Genomic DNA, 17,037 nt, shown 5'->3' with positions numbered 1-17,037 from the left:
TTGCTGCGTCCACCCTCACCGCTAAAAGGGTTTGGGGGCTTTGAAATCGGACCCAAGAAACGCAAGCAAGGTTCAACCCCAAAGTACACTTACAAATCAAGTTCATATACAGTATTGTTCAAAATAATAGCAGTACAATGTGACTAATCAGAATAATCAAGGTTTTTAGTATATTTTTTATTGCTACGTGGCAAACAAGTTACCAGTAGGTTCAGTAGATTCTCAGAAAACAAACAAGACCCAGCATTCATGATATGCACGCTCTTAAGGCTGTGCAATTGGGCAATTAGTTGAAAGGGATGTGTTCAAAAAAACAGCAGTGTCTACCTTTGACTGTACAAACTCAAAACTATTTTGTACAAACATTTTTTTTTCTGGGATTTAGCAATCCTGTGAATCACTAAACTAATATTTAGTTGTATGACCACAGTTTTTTTTAAAACTGCTTGACATCTGTGTGGCATGGAGTCAACCAACTTGTGGCACCTCTCAGCTGTTATTCCACTCCATGATTCTTTAACAACATTCCACAATTCATTCACATTTCTTGGTTTTGCTTCAGAAACAGCATTTTTGATATCACCCCACAAGTTCTCAATTGGATTAAGGTCTGGAGATTGGGCTGGCCACTCCATAACATTAATTTTGTTGGTTTGGAACCAAGACTTTGCCCATTTACTAGTGTGTTTTGGGTCATTGTCTTGTTGAAACAACCATTTCAAGGGCATGTCCTCTTCAGCATAGGGCAACATGACCTCTTCAAGTATTTTAACATATGCAAACTGATCCATGATCCCTGGTATGTGATAAATAGGCCCAACACCATAGTAGGAGAAACATGCCCATATCATGATGCTTGCACCTCCATGCTTCACTGTCTTCACTGTGTACTGTGGCTTGAATTCAGAGTTTGGGGGTCGTCTCACAAACTGCCTGTGGCCCTTGGACCCAAAAAGAACAATTTTACTCTCATCAGTCCACAAAATGTTCCTCCATTTCTCTTTAGGCCAGTTGATGTGTTCTTTGGCAAATTGTAACCTCTTCTGCACATGCCTTTTTTTAACAGAGGGACTTTGCGGGGGATTCTTGAAAATAGATTAGCTTCACACAGACGTCTTCTAACTGTCACAGTACTTACAGGTAACTCCAGACTGTCTTTGATCATCCTGGAGGTGATCATTGGCTGAGCCTTTGCCATTCTGGTTATTCTTCTATCCATTTTGATGGTTGTCTTCCGTTTTCTTCCACGTCTCTCTGGTTTTGCTCTCCATTTTAAGGCATTGGAGATCATTTTAGCTGAACAGTCTATCATTTTTTGCACCTCTTTATAGGTTTTCCCCTCTCCAATCAACTTTTTAATCAAAGTACGCTGTTCTTCTGAACAATGTCTTGAACGACCCATTTTCCTCAGCTTTCAAATGCATGTTCAACAAGTGTTGGCTTCATCCTTAAATAGGGGCCACCTGATTCACACCTGTTTCTTCACAAAATTGATGACCTCAGTGATTGAATGCCACACTGCTATTTTTTTGAACACACCCCTTTCAACTAATTCAACTAATTGCCCAATTGCGCAGCCTTAAGAGCGTGCATATCATGAATGCTGGGTCTCATTTGTTTTCTGAGAATCTACTGAACCTACTGGTCACTTGTTTGCCATGTAGCAATAAAAAATATACTAAAAACCTTGATTATTCTGGTTAGTCACATTGTACTGCTATTATTTTGAACAAGACTGTACATTAAGGTTATGAAAACATTTTTATTATTATTTAGATAAAATAAACATAATACAGCCATACAACAAACTTATGGAAATATTTTAATCGTTATTTGCATGAGAATTGTTTAACGCTGCCACACAAAATAAATAAAAACTCACAATGCTCACCACAATGATTTCCCTTATCTCATGTATTAATATTTTTTTTATTGTAACAATTTATGATTTGCAAAAATAACTGATGCATCTGTGTAGATTAGATAAGCAATGCGCGTTGTGCACGCTATACATTATGGTCAAGCATGCGTCCTTAAAATAGCATAATGAACTACGCGCAACGCGCCACTGACTTTAGACTAGTTTTTTTTTGGTTAGTAGCGCAATTGTTTTTTGAAACTGCAAAATAGCATAAGAGATGGTTTGCGCCGGAGCACGCCTCCTTTTTTGCGCTGTACCCCCCCAGGGAGCGCAAGTTCATTCCCTTGTTTGCCGACGTGCGTCTGTGGAGGGAAAAACCCGCTGTGCGCAGGTGCAAAATACGAAATGATACATGCGTCACTGACAAAGTCAATTGCGCTGGGTGCAAGATAGGGCCCAGAAACTGGAAGTAAAGTTAAGACCAGATGCGAAACGTGACAATGGATGTGCATCCGATGAAACCATCTGTAGAAGGCTATTTCAGACAGCCAATGTGTTCTCTTAAATTCAAACCTGGGATCTTTGTGTTATTAGTGTTATGTGTTCAAGCCGCAGTCAGACAATGTACACAAATATATGAATAAATACCCATTGTGCAGGTGTCAAAGTGGATTCATTATTGATGGAAAGAAGAGCAGCACGGCATCTAAAAACTCATCTTCAGAAAAAATAAATCTCAATAATAAGATGGAAGAAGGTACTTCAGTATCTCCAGAACCCAGCTGTCTGGCTATGAAGAGTGACAGATCCATTATTGAGAATCCTCCTTATCTAAGTAGTGGAGAAGTGACTTCTGACTTCAGGTGAGCTATTATTTATTAAGGCCATGTGTGCACTGGACTGTTTTATTCTGCGACCGAAGTATGACTTTGGTTGTTTCCAATGTAAAAACTGCAGCTGGTGGTTTTTGTCCATGCTCAGTAAAAAAAATTCAACTTTGTGTTAACTCATCAATGACTCTTACTGTTGCTCAACGCTTGCTGTTTAGAGCCACGTTTAAGCACTCCCATACGGAAATGTAATATATGACATATATGTCCCTATATCAAAACCGATCTTGGCATATATGTTACATATATATGCAATATATTAATATCACATATATAGATCCTCTGGATATATGAATATATAGGTTTAAAACATATATGAAATACTCATATTAAAATGTATAGAAATACATATATTAATATCACATATATAGATACTCTTGATATATGAAGATATATGTTTTAAACCTATATGAAATACTCATATTAAAATGTATATAAATACATATATGAATATCACATATATAAATAATCTTGATATATGAGATATATGTTTTAAACCTATATGAAATACTCATATTAAAATGTATATAAATACATATATTAATATCACATATATAGATACTCTTGATATATGAAGATATATGTTTTAGACCTATATGAAATACTCATATTAAAATGTATGTAAATACATATATTAATATCACATAAATAGATACTCTTGATATATGAAGATATATGTTTTAAACCTATATGGAATATTCATATTAAAATGTATTTAAATACATATATTTAAAATATGTATATGTATGAATTCTTATATGGGTTTGTATTTTACAACCATATAAGATGGATTTTTACATGACACTGTATGCTCCAACCATATGATATCAATATGTTTTATGTCTAGATTTGCTAAAACAACATAGCCTATATAGGTCTGTAAATATATTGTTTAAAAATGATTAGGGTCATAACATTATAACCCTGCCTAGTTTCAAACTGCATGCATTTGGCACAATACTATACTTTTATTATGGAGTTATACTCCATGGGGGCGGTTTCCCGGACAGGGATTAGACTAGTCCTAGACTAAAACATTTTTAAGAGCTGTCCAAACTGAAAACAACTTGCACTGACATATCTTAAAATACATCAGGGCCCTTTGTTTTGCCTCTAAATGGATACAGGTAATGTTTTTAGTAAGGCATGTTTGTTAAAACTAGTTATATTTCCTAATTAAACTAAGGCCTAGTCCTGGATTAAGATAATCCCTGTCTGGGAAACCGCCCCCATATTACATATATGTACAAGATAGAAATTAAGCTCTGCACAGCACAGGTCTACTAAAGGGTTAATGGTGCCACATGGTGATCAACAGTAAAAATGACAAATTTGACCTCTTTGCAAAAGGAAAAATCACCAACATTCAAAAATGCATTATAACAAGGTGTCATTGCTCTGCAATCAAAAAATGTGGTTATAATGGAAGTCAATGGGGCAAAAACAGCCACTAACAATAAATGAGGAAGAAAACAATAATCAAAAGCCAATGTTTTTACTTTATATTTGACATGCCCAAGACTGCGAAAAAGGTTAACAAAAATCCAGTCTACAATCACTTTTTGTATTGAAAATTTGTCATTTAGATTTTCCCCAAATCCACTTATGAACTTGGCAATTAAAGAGTTAAAATCATGGAATTTTTGTAAAAAATTTTAGTTTTGATCAGTACTGACTAACAAATTTATGCAAAAAAAGTGAAAAAATAATCTGATACATTTTTACAGATGTTTAATTTAGTGGATGTATTAAATTTGAACAAGGCACAAGGGTTAAATTTGCACTGTGTACCCCTGCATAAAATAAAAACAGGAGAATTAATACAGTTTTTCTCAGTCGCTTTGGTACATTTCTCGAATCATACTCACAATTTGCAAAACAGTAAGTGCATTTCTCACAACAATAGCAAAACATCATGGATAGCCTGCAAAAGCCACTCTTTTACTCAAAATACTTAGTTCATCTCTCAAAATTAAATATCTGTGTCAATGAACATGTCAGTGCCATCAGAATAACAAGTCATTGTGTCATTGTGTACGGATAAGACAGTCAAATTGTTTAGTCATGTTGTCAATATAACAGTTTACTCTGAAGTGATGTTCTGATGTAAACTATGGCTAAAGTTTTGACGACAAGTATTGTAAATTGTAAGTTACACTTAGTATAACTTATGTGTGAATTTGATTGCAAGAGACTGGACAAAATTTACATTTACGCTTTTACTGTTTGTACTGTAATTCATTGAAAGACCATGTCATTGCCATAAAGAAAGATAAAGACAGCACTGCAAGCACTGCATAACATAAAGAGAAAAAAAAGTAGAAATGTGAACATGATAGATGTCTAAAAGATGTCTAACCATAGCCCAAGAATAGATGATGCATATACTTTTAGAACATGTAAAAGAAATGAAAGCAAACACCTTGAACACACTTTGCTTACATGTTGGAATATCATACATCTTCAAGTTATTTTGGCAAAAATGGCATGTAACCAAATTCAAGGTTATTTAGGGTAGAAGTGGGTTACTCATTGCCGGACTATATTGGGTAGTTAGCAGTCATTTCAACGTCTCGGTTTTTGCTTGCTGGGGACATTTCTGTCTGTTAGAGAAAGTCTAGATTCACCTGGGAGCAATTTACCAAGTCAGGACAGATTTAGAAAAAATGTCTAATGGAAATGTATAGAAATATGTTTGACCATATCCTGTATTTTGACAACATGTTCAACCATTTTGCATGTAAAGACTTATACTGTGAACTAATGCCTAAATGTTGTGGGGGGTGAGACTATTCAACAGAGACCCATTATAATACATTTTGATCAACATGACATAAGCAACTGATAATGTAGGAAAAAGCAGAGAATTGTACATAATCATTTGCATGGATGTACCAAAGCATTTGCAACTTGTTCAAAGAAATGAGAAACTGCTTTTTTGATGTGCAAAAGTGACACAATGATGTGAGAATTGAACAAGCAGCTTTGAGAATTTCAATTCTGATCTGAGAAATGTACCAAAGCGACTGAGAAAAACTGTAAAACAAACACTGTAAAATACAAGCTAAACAGCGCCTACCTCAGTAACACACAAATAGCTTAAGTTGTTAGCCCCTCCCATCCAATGGCTGGGTGGATCAGTGGATAGTGGAGGTGACTTTCAACGTGAGGACCCGGGTTCGAGGCCCGACTGGACTCATCAGGTACATTACAAATAATAAATTGTGTTTGTGTGTTAAGTTGTGTGAATGGGTTATACGTCCTACCTGTGGTCTGAAACATGTAAAAAATAGATAAATACCACGGTTCAAATTTAATTATTTTATGATATATGATAAGTATATGTATGCAACATATATTAGACATATATGTGGAGTCATGTATGTCACATATATAAATAATTATATAGATGACATATATGTCTATGTATGTTTTTTGCACACATAGACATATATTTGTATGAGATAGACATATATGTCAATATATGAAATTGTTCCATTTTCGAATAGGTGTCATATATGGTTGTACATATATGTACATATATGTTTCTACTTTATATTACCATATATTTCATATAGGGATATTTCATATATTCACATATATTACATTTCCGTATGGGCTCCAGTGGACACAGAGCTTTAGGCACATAAGAAATACAAGTTTTGTTCATTAAAAAGCAGATGAGACAACCTATTTTTGTATTGTATGATTTTAATCAGGAACAAACAGATTCAGAAAGCTTCATCTCCAGTATCCAGTTGTGTGTCTATGAAGAGTGACACATCTATGAATCCGGATCTTCCTAATCTAAGTAGTGAAGCAGTGACCTCTGACCTCAGGCAGCTCTACACAGAAGACAACCTGCTGGAGGAGACTAAAGACCTTCTTCAGGATTCTTATCAACCAGTGGATGATGTTCTAGAGAGAGTCAAAGACCAACACAAAACCATCATGAAAAACAAGTATGAGAGTTTATTTGAGGGAATCAAACAACAAGAGAATCAAACCCTCCTGAAGAGGATTTACACACAATTACACATCATAGAGGGAGAGAGTGAAGGAGTAAATGAAGAACATGAGGTTTTACACATGGAGAAAAACACCAGAACACAATACTTACAAGACACAATAATCTACTGCAATGATATATTTAAACCCTTACCTGAACCAGAATATAAAACAGAGAAAAGAAGAAAGAGGAAAAATAAAATCAAGAGCGTTCTTACTAAAGGCATCACTGCAATTGGAAAAACCATCTCTGTACAGAAGTTTATTCTGGATTGGGCAGAGGGAACAGCCAATCAGGATGTAGATTTCATGTTTGTGCTTCCATTTCGAGAGCTGAACTTGATACAAGATGATCAGTACAGTCTTCACAAACTTCTGATTGACTTTCATCCTGAACTTCAAGATCTGGACTCAAAGATTTATGATGAGTGTAAAGTTGTGTTCATCTTTGATGGTCTGGATGAAAACAGAATGACACTGATGTTTTCAGATGGTGAGAAAGTTTCTGGCGTGACTCAGACTTCATCAGTGGCTGTGTTGATATCAAACCTCATGAAAGGAGATCTGCTTCCCTCTGCTTTGATCTGGATCACCTCCAGACCACCAGCAGCCATTCAAATCCCATCTAAATACATAAACCGTGTGACAGAGATCCAGGGATTCAAGGATGCCCAGAAGGAGGAATATTTCAGGAAGAGAATCAGTGATGAACATCAAGCCAGCAGAATCATCTCACACATTAGAAGATCAATAAGTCTCCACATCATGTGTCACATACCAGTCTTCTGTTGGATCTCATCCACTGTGCTTCAAAACATCCTGAAACGAGACAATGTGAGAGCAGACATCCCCAAAAATCTGACTGAAATGTACATCCACTTCCTGCTGATTCAGATGAATATGAAGAATGAGAAGTTTGATGAGAGAGATCCAGAGAAACTCCTGAAGTCCAACAGAGAAGTGATTGTCAAACTGTCTGAACTGGCTTTCAAACAGCTGATGAAGGGTAATGTGATGTTTTATGAGGAGGAGCTGAGAGAATCTGGCATAAACATCACTGATGCTGCGGTGCATTCTGGGATTTGCACTGAGATCTTTAAGGAGGAAGCTGTGATTCATCAAAGGAAAATCTACTGCTTCATACATCTCAGCATCCAGGAGTTTCTGTCTGCATTCTATGTGTTGTACAGTTGTTTAACAAAGAAGACAGAATCACTGCAGATGTTTATGAAGGAGAAGAATTACTTTTACTGGTACAGCAGATACACAGACATTGATAATCATAGGTCTGAGGAGATCTCTCTGTCTCTTCTTCTACAGTCAGTGGTAGATAAAGCTCTTCAGAGTAAAACTGGACATCTGGATCTTTTCCTGCGATTCCTGCTTAGCATCTCATTGGAGTCCAATCAGAGACTCTTACAGGATCTACTGACACACACGGTGGACACCGTACAAACCATCAGTGAAACCACACAGTACATTAAAGATAAAATTAAACATGATGATCTCTCGGCTGAAAGATCCATCAATCTGTTTCTGTGTCTTCTTGAAGTGAATGATCAGACTTTGTACAGAGAGATTGAGGAGTTTGTGAGATCAGACAAACACTCAGAGAAGAAACTCTCTGCTGCTCACTGTTCAGCTATAGCCTGCATGCTTCAGATGTCAGAGGAGGCGCTGGATGAGTTTGATCTGAAGAAATACAACACAACACAGGAGGGGAGAATGAGACTTGTACCAGCTGTCAGCAACTGCACAAGAGCTATGTGAGTATTAATTTATAATATATTAGGCCTACTACAAAGAAAGGACGATTTCAATCCTTTGATGTTTGTTTTGCAATGTCAGCTGGGCACAGATCAGTATGTACCACAGTTCAGAAAAACAGAAAAACAGTTTAATACAATTTTACAATTTGGATACAGCAGTGTAGTGACGGGAAATTGAAGCTTCATGAGCTACTTAAAGGAATAGTCTACTCATTTTCAATTTTAAAATATGTTATTACCTTAACTAAGAACTGTTGAATCATCCCTCTATCATCTGTGTGTGTGCACGTAAGCGCTGGAGCGCGCTGCGACGCTACGATAGCATTTAGCTTAGCCCCATTCATTCAATGGTACCATTTAGAGATAAAGTTAGAAGTGACCAAACACATCAACGTTTTTCCTATTTAAGACGAGTAGTTATACAAGCAAGTTTGGTGATACAAAATAAAACATAGCGCTTTTCTAAGCGAATTTAAAAGAGTAACTATATTTTATGGCGTAATAGCACTTTTGGGAGTACTTCGACTCTGCGCAGTAACACCCTCCCTCTCCCATTATGAGAGTGAGAAGGGGAGTGGACTTTTCAGGCGAGTCGAAGTACTCCCAAAAGTGCTATTACGCCATAAAATATAGTTACTCTTTTAAATCCCCTTAGAAAAGTCAAGTGCTATGTTTTGTTTTGTACCACCAAACTTGCTCGTATGGCTACTCGTCTTAAATAGGAAAAACGTTGATGTGTTTAGTCACTTCTAACTTTATCTCTAAATGGGACCATTGAATGAATGGGGCTAAGCTAAATGCTATCGAAGCGGCGCTTCAGCGCTTGCGTGCACGCACGCGGATGGTGGAGGGATGATTCAGCAGTTCTTGGTTGGGGTAGTGACATGTTTTAATGTTGAAAATGAGTAGACTATTCCTTTAAGTCTTAATCCTGACTGTAAAGATTTAAAGCTTTCAGCATGTTAAAAACAGCGCCATCTGTTGGTTAATAAAAATATAGCAGTTGCCTTTCAAGAAGCAATCAGCAGACAAAATTCTGAAAATTGTTAAATGCATAAAAATGTTAATGTGTGTAGGTAAAAAATGGCTCCATATAATAGAATAATTTACCATTACTTAAGTCAAGTTAGATTTCAATTAAATGTGTTGTTTGTTTTTTCCTGCACACAGTTTACAGAGCTGTAATATGACTGTTGAGTGTTGCAAAATTGTGGCTTCATGTCTACAATCCCCAAACTCACCTGTGAGAGATCTGGACCTGAGTAAGAACGACCTGCAGGATTCAGGAGTGAAGCTCATCTTTGATGCTCTCAAGAGTCACAGCTGTAAACTAGAAATACTGAGGTCAGTCATTTTCAGTATAATTATTTAGGTACCAAAACAAGAATGAAAAACTACTTGAAGATCATTTGTTTTGTTTTGTTTTGTTCTGTTTAGATTGTCAATGTGTAATCTAACTGGTGGGTGTTGTGAAAGTTTGTCGTCATCTCTACAATCCTCACAGTGTCACCTGAAAGATCTGGACCTGAGTAACAATGACCTGCAGGATTCAGGAGTAAAGCTCATCTCTGATGCTATTAAGAGTCACAACTGTAAACTACAGATACTGAGGTATTTATTTCTATATACTGATTTAGAACAGAAAAAGACAAACTACAGATTATGAAGTAGGGTTGCCACCCATGTCTGATAAAAAACCTGGACATATAGATGACCCGGCCAATTGGTTTGCTCACAAGCCCCCCCAAATAGCATAATATTTCTATAGGCTTATGCAATTATTGGCAAAACTTTACAATTCTCTTTTTTTCAATTCTTATTTGTTAACATTAGTTAATGTATTAACTAACATGAACTAACCGTGAGCAGTACATTTGTTACTGTATTTGTTAATCTTTGATAACGTTAGTAAATAAAAATACTGTTCATGGTTTATTCATGTTAGTTTACAGTGTATTAACTAATGTTAACAACATTTAAATAAATGTATTATTAACATTAACAAAGATAAAAAATTGCTTTATGCTATAAGTGCAGTTTATTATTAGTTCATGTGTTAACTAATGAACCTTATGTAAAGTGTTACCCAATTATTTGTACATTATGTTAAAATATGTAAATCAGGTTTACAATTTATTAAAGCTGCTTATACTATTTAGGTAAACTGTTTTTATTTATATTCCATTGCAACTTTAAACAGGTCTAAATAGCAACTAGCAAATATGCACATGAAATTAAACTTGTTGAACTCACCTCAACATGTATTTTACAATCATTTAACCCGCCATAGGAAAAGCTGAAGTCACTGTTACAAACTCTACACCATGCAAGATTTTAACTCTTTTTAAGACAGGGATACACTTTCGTGTAGTCTGGTGTAAAATGTGTCTTATATTTTCGCTTTTGGGGCACTCTCCCTCTGCCATGACGCTCCTGTTTCTAGATACACTGATTAGTTTGGTTCGGGAGAAGAGATAAAAGCCCACCCACACTGACAATTGATTGGTTGATGTCCTGAAACGGGCCAATCAGGAAGCTCTCTGTCTTACATGCGCTAAATGAGGCAAACACACACACAGACGCAAGGTCTCCCTCTCTGCCGTGCGCGCGCTAAATTTCATATTCACATAGCGTTTCGAAAACCGGGACATTCAGTGTCCCGGGAGAGTTGATAAATTTCCCGGGACAGGTTATTAAAAAGAAGGACAATCCCGGTAAAACCGGGACAGGTGGCAACCCTATTATGAAGACATGTTGATGTTTCTCTCTTTAGATTATCTGGTTGTATGGTGACAGATGAAGGTTGTTGTTATTTGGCTTCAGCTCTGAGTTCAAACCTATCATCACACCTGAGAGAGCTGGATCTGAGCTACAATCACCCAAAACACTCAGGAGTTCAGCTGCTTTCTCAGAGACTCTGTGATACAAACTCAACACTCAACGTACTCAAGTATGAACTAAACACTTAAGCCTGAAGTATAGTTAAGTTTTAATATGTACCCCGGTCAAAGTTTTTCAACCATGCATGTGTGTACATGCACTGGGTATAACAAATTAGGCGCCTTCTGGCTAGAATCCTCAAAGGTGGAGGACAAAAAGCCTGCAGTATTATGGGGTGTGGAATATTATTCAGAACCTTAGGGATGTTACCCGGCCTAGGGTGTAGAAAAGCCATTATCATGCAAACTCCAGGCAGGTGAGTGAAACTGAGAGAGCCTCTAAATCTCCTACCCTCTTGAGGGAGGTAATAGCTAGGGGAAATATCGTTTTCAGTATAAGAAACTTTTCTGAAATGGTATCCAATAGCTCAAATGGTACCCCTGATAATCCCTTCAGGACCATATGTGACCAGTCACGGAAAGTAGGGACACAAGTCGGATCTGGGGCATTTTGAGTTATTCATAAATTCTGAAAGTGCAGATTCTAAGCTTTCCAACGATGTGTAACACATGGAAATCTGATAAGATTTGGAGAAGTTGTGGCCATTTGAATGTAACACATTCAAGAAAGAGAATGCTGAGAAATTTGAGAAAGAAAAAAGTTAACACTTTCCCTTTTCCCTGGCTGGAGAGACAATAGGGCTCATTTACATCTCATTTAGCTAAGCCATACCCCCTGTAAAGCCGTTTTGAGATACAGAGGTTCCAGCAGCATATGTAGTATTTTATTACAGAAGTCCGAATGACAAAATGCAAAAATAAACAGGACTTTTAACGTTACCTTTGCGGGGATCACTAGTCAAATCCAGTCTGTTTCAGATGTGTGAATCATCCAATGATTTTTGTCCACAAATGCGTATAATCCGTGAAATATAGATATTTCGCATGAACTTCTGGTAATACAATAATATACACTCTGAGGACTATTTACATCGTAACATGTAAGGGTATATCAGATTACACTCCGGTATTTACGTTCCGTTAAACACATGAACCCGCCTTCAAAGTTTGTATTTGAAATAATAGATAATCCAAAAACAGCACCGTCGAAAACTTGAAGTCCTTAAGAGATGTTACCAATCGCTCGCTCGTTCCTCCATCAGCTAATGACTTCATGGAACATATTGATAGACAAAACATGTAGCCAATTGTATAAAGAATACAACGATCTCTGTGTAACTTCTGTGTGTTTGGACAAATAACAGTCAGCCGCGTCACTGACTTTATGGGGCGCCGCAGTCGGATGACGTCAAAGTACCGCGAGAGCGAGTCGAAATTAAACTACTCCGTAAGATTTCTTAAAGAGCTCTCGCGGTACTTTGACGTCATCCGACTGCGGCGCCCCATAAAGTCAGTGACGCGGCTGACGTATATGCGGTTGACTGTTATTTGTTCCGCCCCAGCTTCTTTTATATTTCTTTTGTTTTGTGCGCCCGAGCTTCATTTACAGTCTGGGGAGACGCACGCTATAAGTTTGAAAAAAAAAAAAAAAAACTAAGCAAACATGTCTAAGGGACAGAGAAGCCACGTCACTACAGTCACATGACTTCACGCTCGAGCCGGAAGAGAAGACAATGCTGAATAAAGTCGTAATTCTTGCTATTTTTGGACCAAACTGTATTTTCGATGCATCAACACAATTTTACTGACCCACTGATGTCACATGGACTACTTTGATGATGTTTTTATTACCTTTCTGGACATGGAAACCGTACATAGATTTTCAAAGGAGGAGACAGAAAGCTCTCGGACTAAATCTAATGTTAAAACATCTTAAACTGTGTTCCGAAGATGAACGTAGGTCTTCCGAGTTTAGAACGACATAATGGTAAGTCATTAATGACATTGTTTTCGGTTTTGGGTGAACTGTCCTTGTTCGGTGGTCGCGCTGTTCCCTTTGGGGGCGGAGGCGAAAACACAAGCTTATACAGTATGTAAATATACACACAGACAATGACGCCCCCCGCTGCACGCTAGAATCTCCGGAAAACAAGCCTATTTTAACCGCAAAATATACGCTTTTAAATATACATAAACTGCTATCTCAAACATGGAGAGGCTTCTTCGTGATCTCAACTAACAGATTCTGCAATAAAACGAAAATCACAAATTTTGAAAAAAAAACTTTGTTTCTCGTTTTCTCGAAGCTTGTGCTGCCGACTTGTGTCCCTGGTTTCCGTGACGGGTCACATATACAGATCCCACGCAGGGATCCGAGAATGACCTGCAGGCCTCAGTCTCTTAGTGCCACACAGGAAACGCATGACTAGCTGGTCCCTACCAACCACTACGGTGTGGAAGGCAGATATAGTTGCCACATAAACCTTGAAGAAGTAAAAAGTGTCCATTTAAATGCGCATAATTTCCTAGTTCCATGGCATCTGAGCAGAGCTGGGTGAGTGAAACAAAACAAAAGAGGACAATGAGAGTTCTCCTGAGTCCCAAGCTTTCGTTTAAACCTAAGCCAAATTTGCCAGATTTGGAACCATGGTCTCTTCCATAATATAAAGGCACAAAACATCTGCGTGTGACCTTGATTATGCAAAACAGGTTCCCCCTCAGGGCACCCTATGGTTAAAGGATGGAGTCTATAAGAGCAGGAGACAACTGTGCCTGCAGTTACTGAAATCCATTCTACGCCTAGGAAAGAGGTCTTCTGAGCTGGAGAAGCACACTTTCCCTGGCGTCTAGCTGAGAATTGTCCCTTTTGGCCTTCCATAACCGATCCTTAGCCTAATAGAGATGTATCTGTTGTTAAAGTCATGCGGTGACAGACCGCACCTAACCTCAGGCCTTGAGAAGGAAACCAGAAATCTTTCCATATTCTTAGGTTTCGAAGACATGTGGGCGTAACCCTGAACATGCAAAAGGGGTTGCCCTCACGGAAAAACCCTGGTTTGAGCCACCACTTGTTATGTGATCGATCTAGCTTCATCTCGTTCACTTCTCTGAAAATGGACGTGAAACGAGCAAGAGACATCTTAGCCTCAAATAATTACAGTTATTACCATATGAATGAATGCAATGCATTCCTTTAAAAGGGAACTAACTATACTACAGGCTTACTATTCACATACTCTACTGTGTGCGCGTTTTGCACAAATGTATTTACTGTGTGTCAGAAGCAGAATTTAGAATCATGTTTGTGTATTTTATTTGTGTTTGTGTATAGTTTGAATCATGGAAGAGAGGAATTAAGAATTACTGCAGGACTACACAAGTGTAAGTACACACACAGACAGACACACATTAGGTTTCTATGCTTTGTAGGGTTTTCCATAGAAACTAAACTGTATATTGTATCACCCTCACAGAAATGTTTATCAAGTAAGATCATCATAGTCATTTATTTAATAATCAATTCCTTGTGGGGACTACATGGCAGTGTCACAAAATATATGTGGTCCTGATGTTTACCATCCTGTAGGACGACATTTAGTCCTTACAATGTAAAAAACACACAAACACACACACTTATATATGTTATAATATTTTTTATAAATTTTCATCCTTGTTTTCAGATGCCTGTGATCTTACATTGGATCCAAACACAGCAAACACTCAGCTCATACTGTCTGAGGACAACAGAAAGGTGACAGCTGTGAATGTGGAGCAGTCGTATCCTGATTATCCAGACAGATTTGAGTGTTATCCTCAGGTTTTTTGTAGAGAGCCTCTGACTGGACGCTGTTACTGGGAGGTTGAATGGACAGGCTGGGGTGTTTTTATATCAGTTTCATATAAAAACATCCGCAGAAAAGAAAGGAGGGACGACAGCGTGTTTGGATTCAATAAAAAGTCATGGAGCCTGCACTGCTCTGATCGTTGTATACGTGCCCGTCATGATAGTAAGGAAATAATGGTATCTGCTTCCTTACCTCCATCTAATAGAATAGGAGTTTATCTGGACTGGTCAGCCGGCACTTTGTCCTTCTACAGCGTCTCTGATACACAAACACTCACACACTTACACACATTCAACACAACATTCACACAACCTCTATATGCTGGATTTAATGTTTATTTGACTTCTTCAGTGTCTCTCTCAGGTAAAACAACACAGTGACTGACTCAAAGAAATAGACAGACTCGATCTGAAATCAGCAAATCATGATGTGGTAGACAGACAGACAGACAGACAGATACTTTACTGATAACTACTCACCAGAGTACTAGGACTCAATGTCCCACAATGCTTTGATTTTTGTCCATTTTCAATCACACCTTCTATGCATTACCTGTACTATTTAACCTGTTAAACCTCACTCACTCCTCATGAAGTATTGTTTGACCTGGCTGCAATTCTGAGCATTCTAGTTTATTATCTTGTTTAGTTTTTTTCTGTGTGTTTTTTTTACTTTGCCTGGATTTATATCTCTCGAGTGTTTTGTTTTTGACCTGCACTCAGTATTATTATTGTTTGCTGCCTGCCTCAACCCGGTGCCTTTTTTATGACAATATTTGGATTTACCGGCTACTCTACATGGCATGTCTACAGGGCATGGTGACCATTGCCTCTCTGATTGGATCCATTTGTTTATAGTATTTATTAAAATCAATACTCAGGATCAGAGAGGCAATGTTCAAAATGACCATGACATTATAAGACAGTGCAGTACAAAGAGTGCAAACTGTCCAACAGATTATTGTAAAAACATTATAGACAGTTCACAAATACATACGTAATAAATATACAAATTTAACACAACATTAAATGTATAAGTAAAACACAAATGAACAAAATATAATATTATAATAGCAACTATATTGTATAAAGTATGTATGTAAAGTTTATATTAATAAAATATTATAAAACATTGCTACATGTAATGTAAATGAGTGGATGATCCAAGTTCCTATGATAGAGGTTAATGATACCTCTGCATGAAGTTAATAAAGTATAATGGCAGCAACATGAATGACCTCCTAGTGCTACATGTTGCACCAAAGCTAGATAGTGTTTCCAGCTTAGTGGCTTGGTTGCTAGATTTAGAATCTCTTTTACATAAAAGTGCTTAGCAATAAACCTACTGACTCTTTGACTCATTCAGATCTGAGTATACTGCCTTGCAATTCATGAGGTTTTGCTTTCCCGAGCCGGCACCCATCTGCGTTCACTCTGGACAGGGAGTTGAGCAGCAGCACATTCAGATCTGACTGTACAGAGATGACACGTGAATGAGCTGCACATTTACCAAACAGTGAGGAAACACTCGATTATCTGTGTATTTGGTTGTTCCTCATTTATTTCAATTTGAACTGTTTGGACATATAAACATGAACACAGCACACAGATGAAATCAGAAAACCTTTATTAGGCATTCGGCTATATATATAAAAAAAAACATTTATGACCATTCAGAGATAATTTAAGAGAAAACTAAAACAGATTTGAGGTACATTGTGATGTGATGATGTGACTGGTATGCTAATTGGTACATGGTGTAATCAAACAACATTTAGCAACTTTTCAAGCAGGCTTTAACTAGTATCCACTGAAAATAGTTGGAAACAGATCTGATGTGGTGAAAGATGTATAGGGGTCCCCACTGCCCAGAGGGCCCCACAAA

The 17,037-nt window shown here is 37.4% G+C and overlaps 1 protein-coding gene across 1 annotated transcript; it reads left to right on the top strand.

The window, feature by feature from the left end:
• The first annotated feature begins 2,525 nt into the window (after positions 1–2,525).
• Positions 2,526–16,328, top strand: LOC129454192 (protein NLRC3-like). Its single transcript, XM_073861627.1, has 7 exons — positions 2,526–2,724; positions 6,471–8,525; positions 9,699–9,872; positions 9,966–10,139; positions 11,302–11,478; positions 14,640–14,689; positions 14,989–16,328. The coding sequence occupies exons 1-7, from the start codon at positions 2,609–2,611 to the stop codon at positions 15,531–15,533; spliced, it is 3,291 nt and encodes a 1,096-aa protein (XP_073717728.1). The 5' UTR covers positions 2,526–2,608; the 3' UTR covers positions 15,534–16,328.
• Positions 16,329–17,037: the final 709 nt, after the last annotated feature.

The sequence above is a fragment of the Misgurnus anguillicaudatus genome, chromosome 23, assembly GCF_027580225.2.
Source record: "Misgurnus anguillicaudatus chromosome 23, ASM2758022v2, whole genome shotgun sequence".
In the NCBI taxonomy this organism is placed as follows: domain Eukaryota; kingdom Metazoa; phylum Chordata; class Actinopteri; order Cypriniformes; family Cobitidae; genus Misgurnus; species Misgurnus anguillicaudatus.
Note: the sequence above shows the minus strand (reverse complement) of the source record. Positions and strands in the feature narration are given on the sequence as shown.

Excerpts from the sequence above, each read along its gene's own strand:
- LOC129454192 (XM_073861627.1), top strand. The coding sequence starts at position 2,609 with ATGGAAGAAGGTACTTCAGTATCTCCAGAACCCAGCTGTCTGGCTATG. Across the intron at positions 2,725-6,470 it reads GAAGTGACTTCTGACTTCAG|GAACAAACAGATTCAGAAAG; the intron begins GTGAGCTATTAT and ends GATTTTAATCAG. Across the intron at positions 9,873-9,965 it reads TGTAAACTAGAAATACTGAG|ATTGTCAATGTGTAATCTAA; the intron begins GTCAGTCATTTT and ends TGTTCTGTTTAG.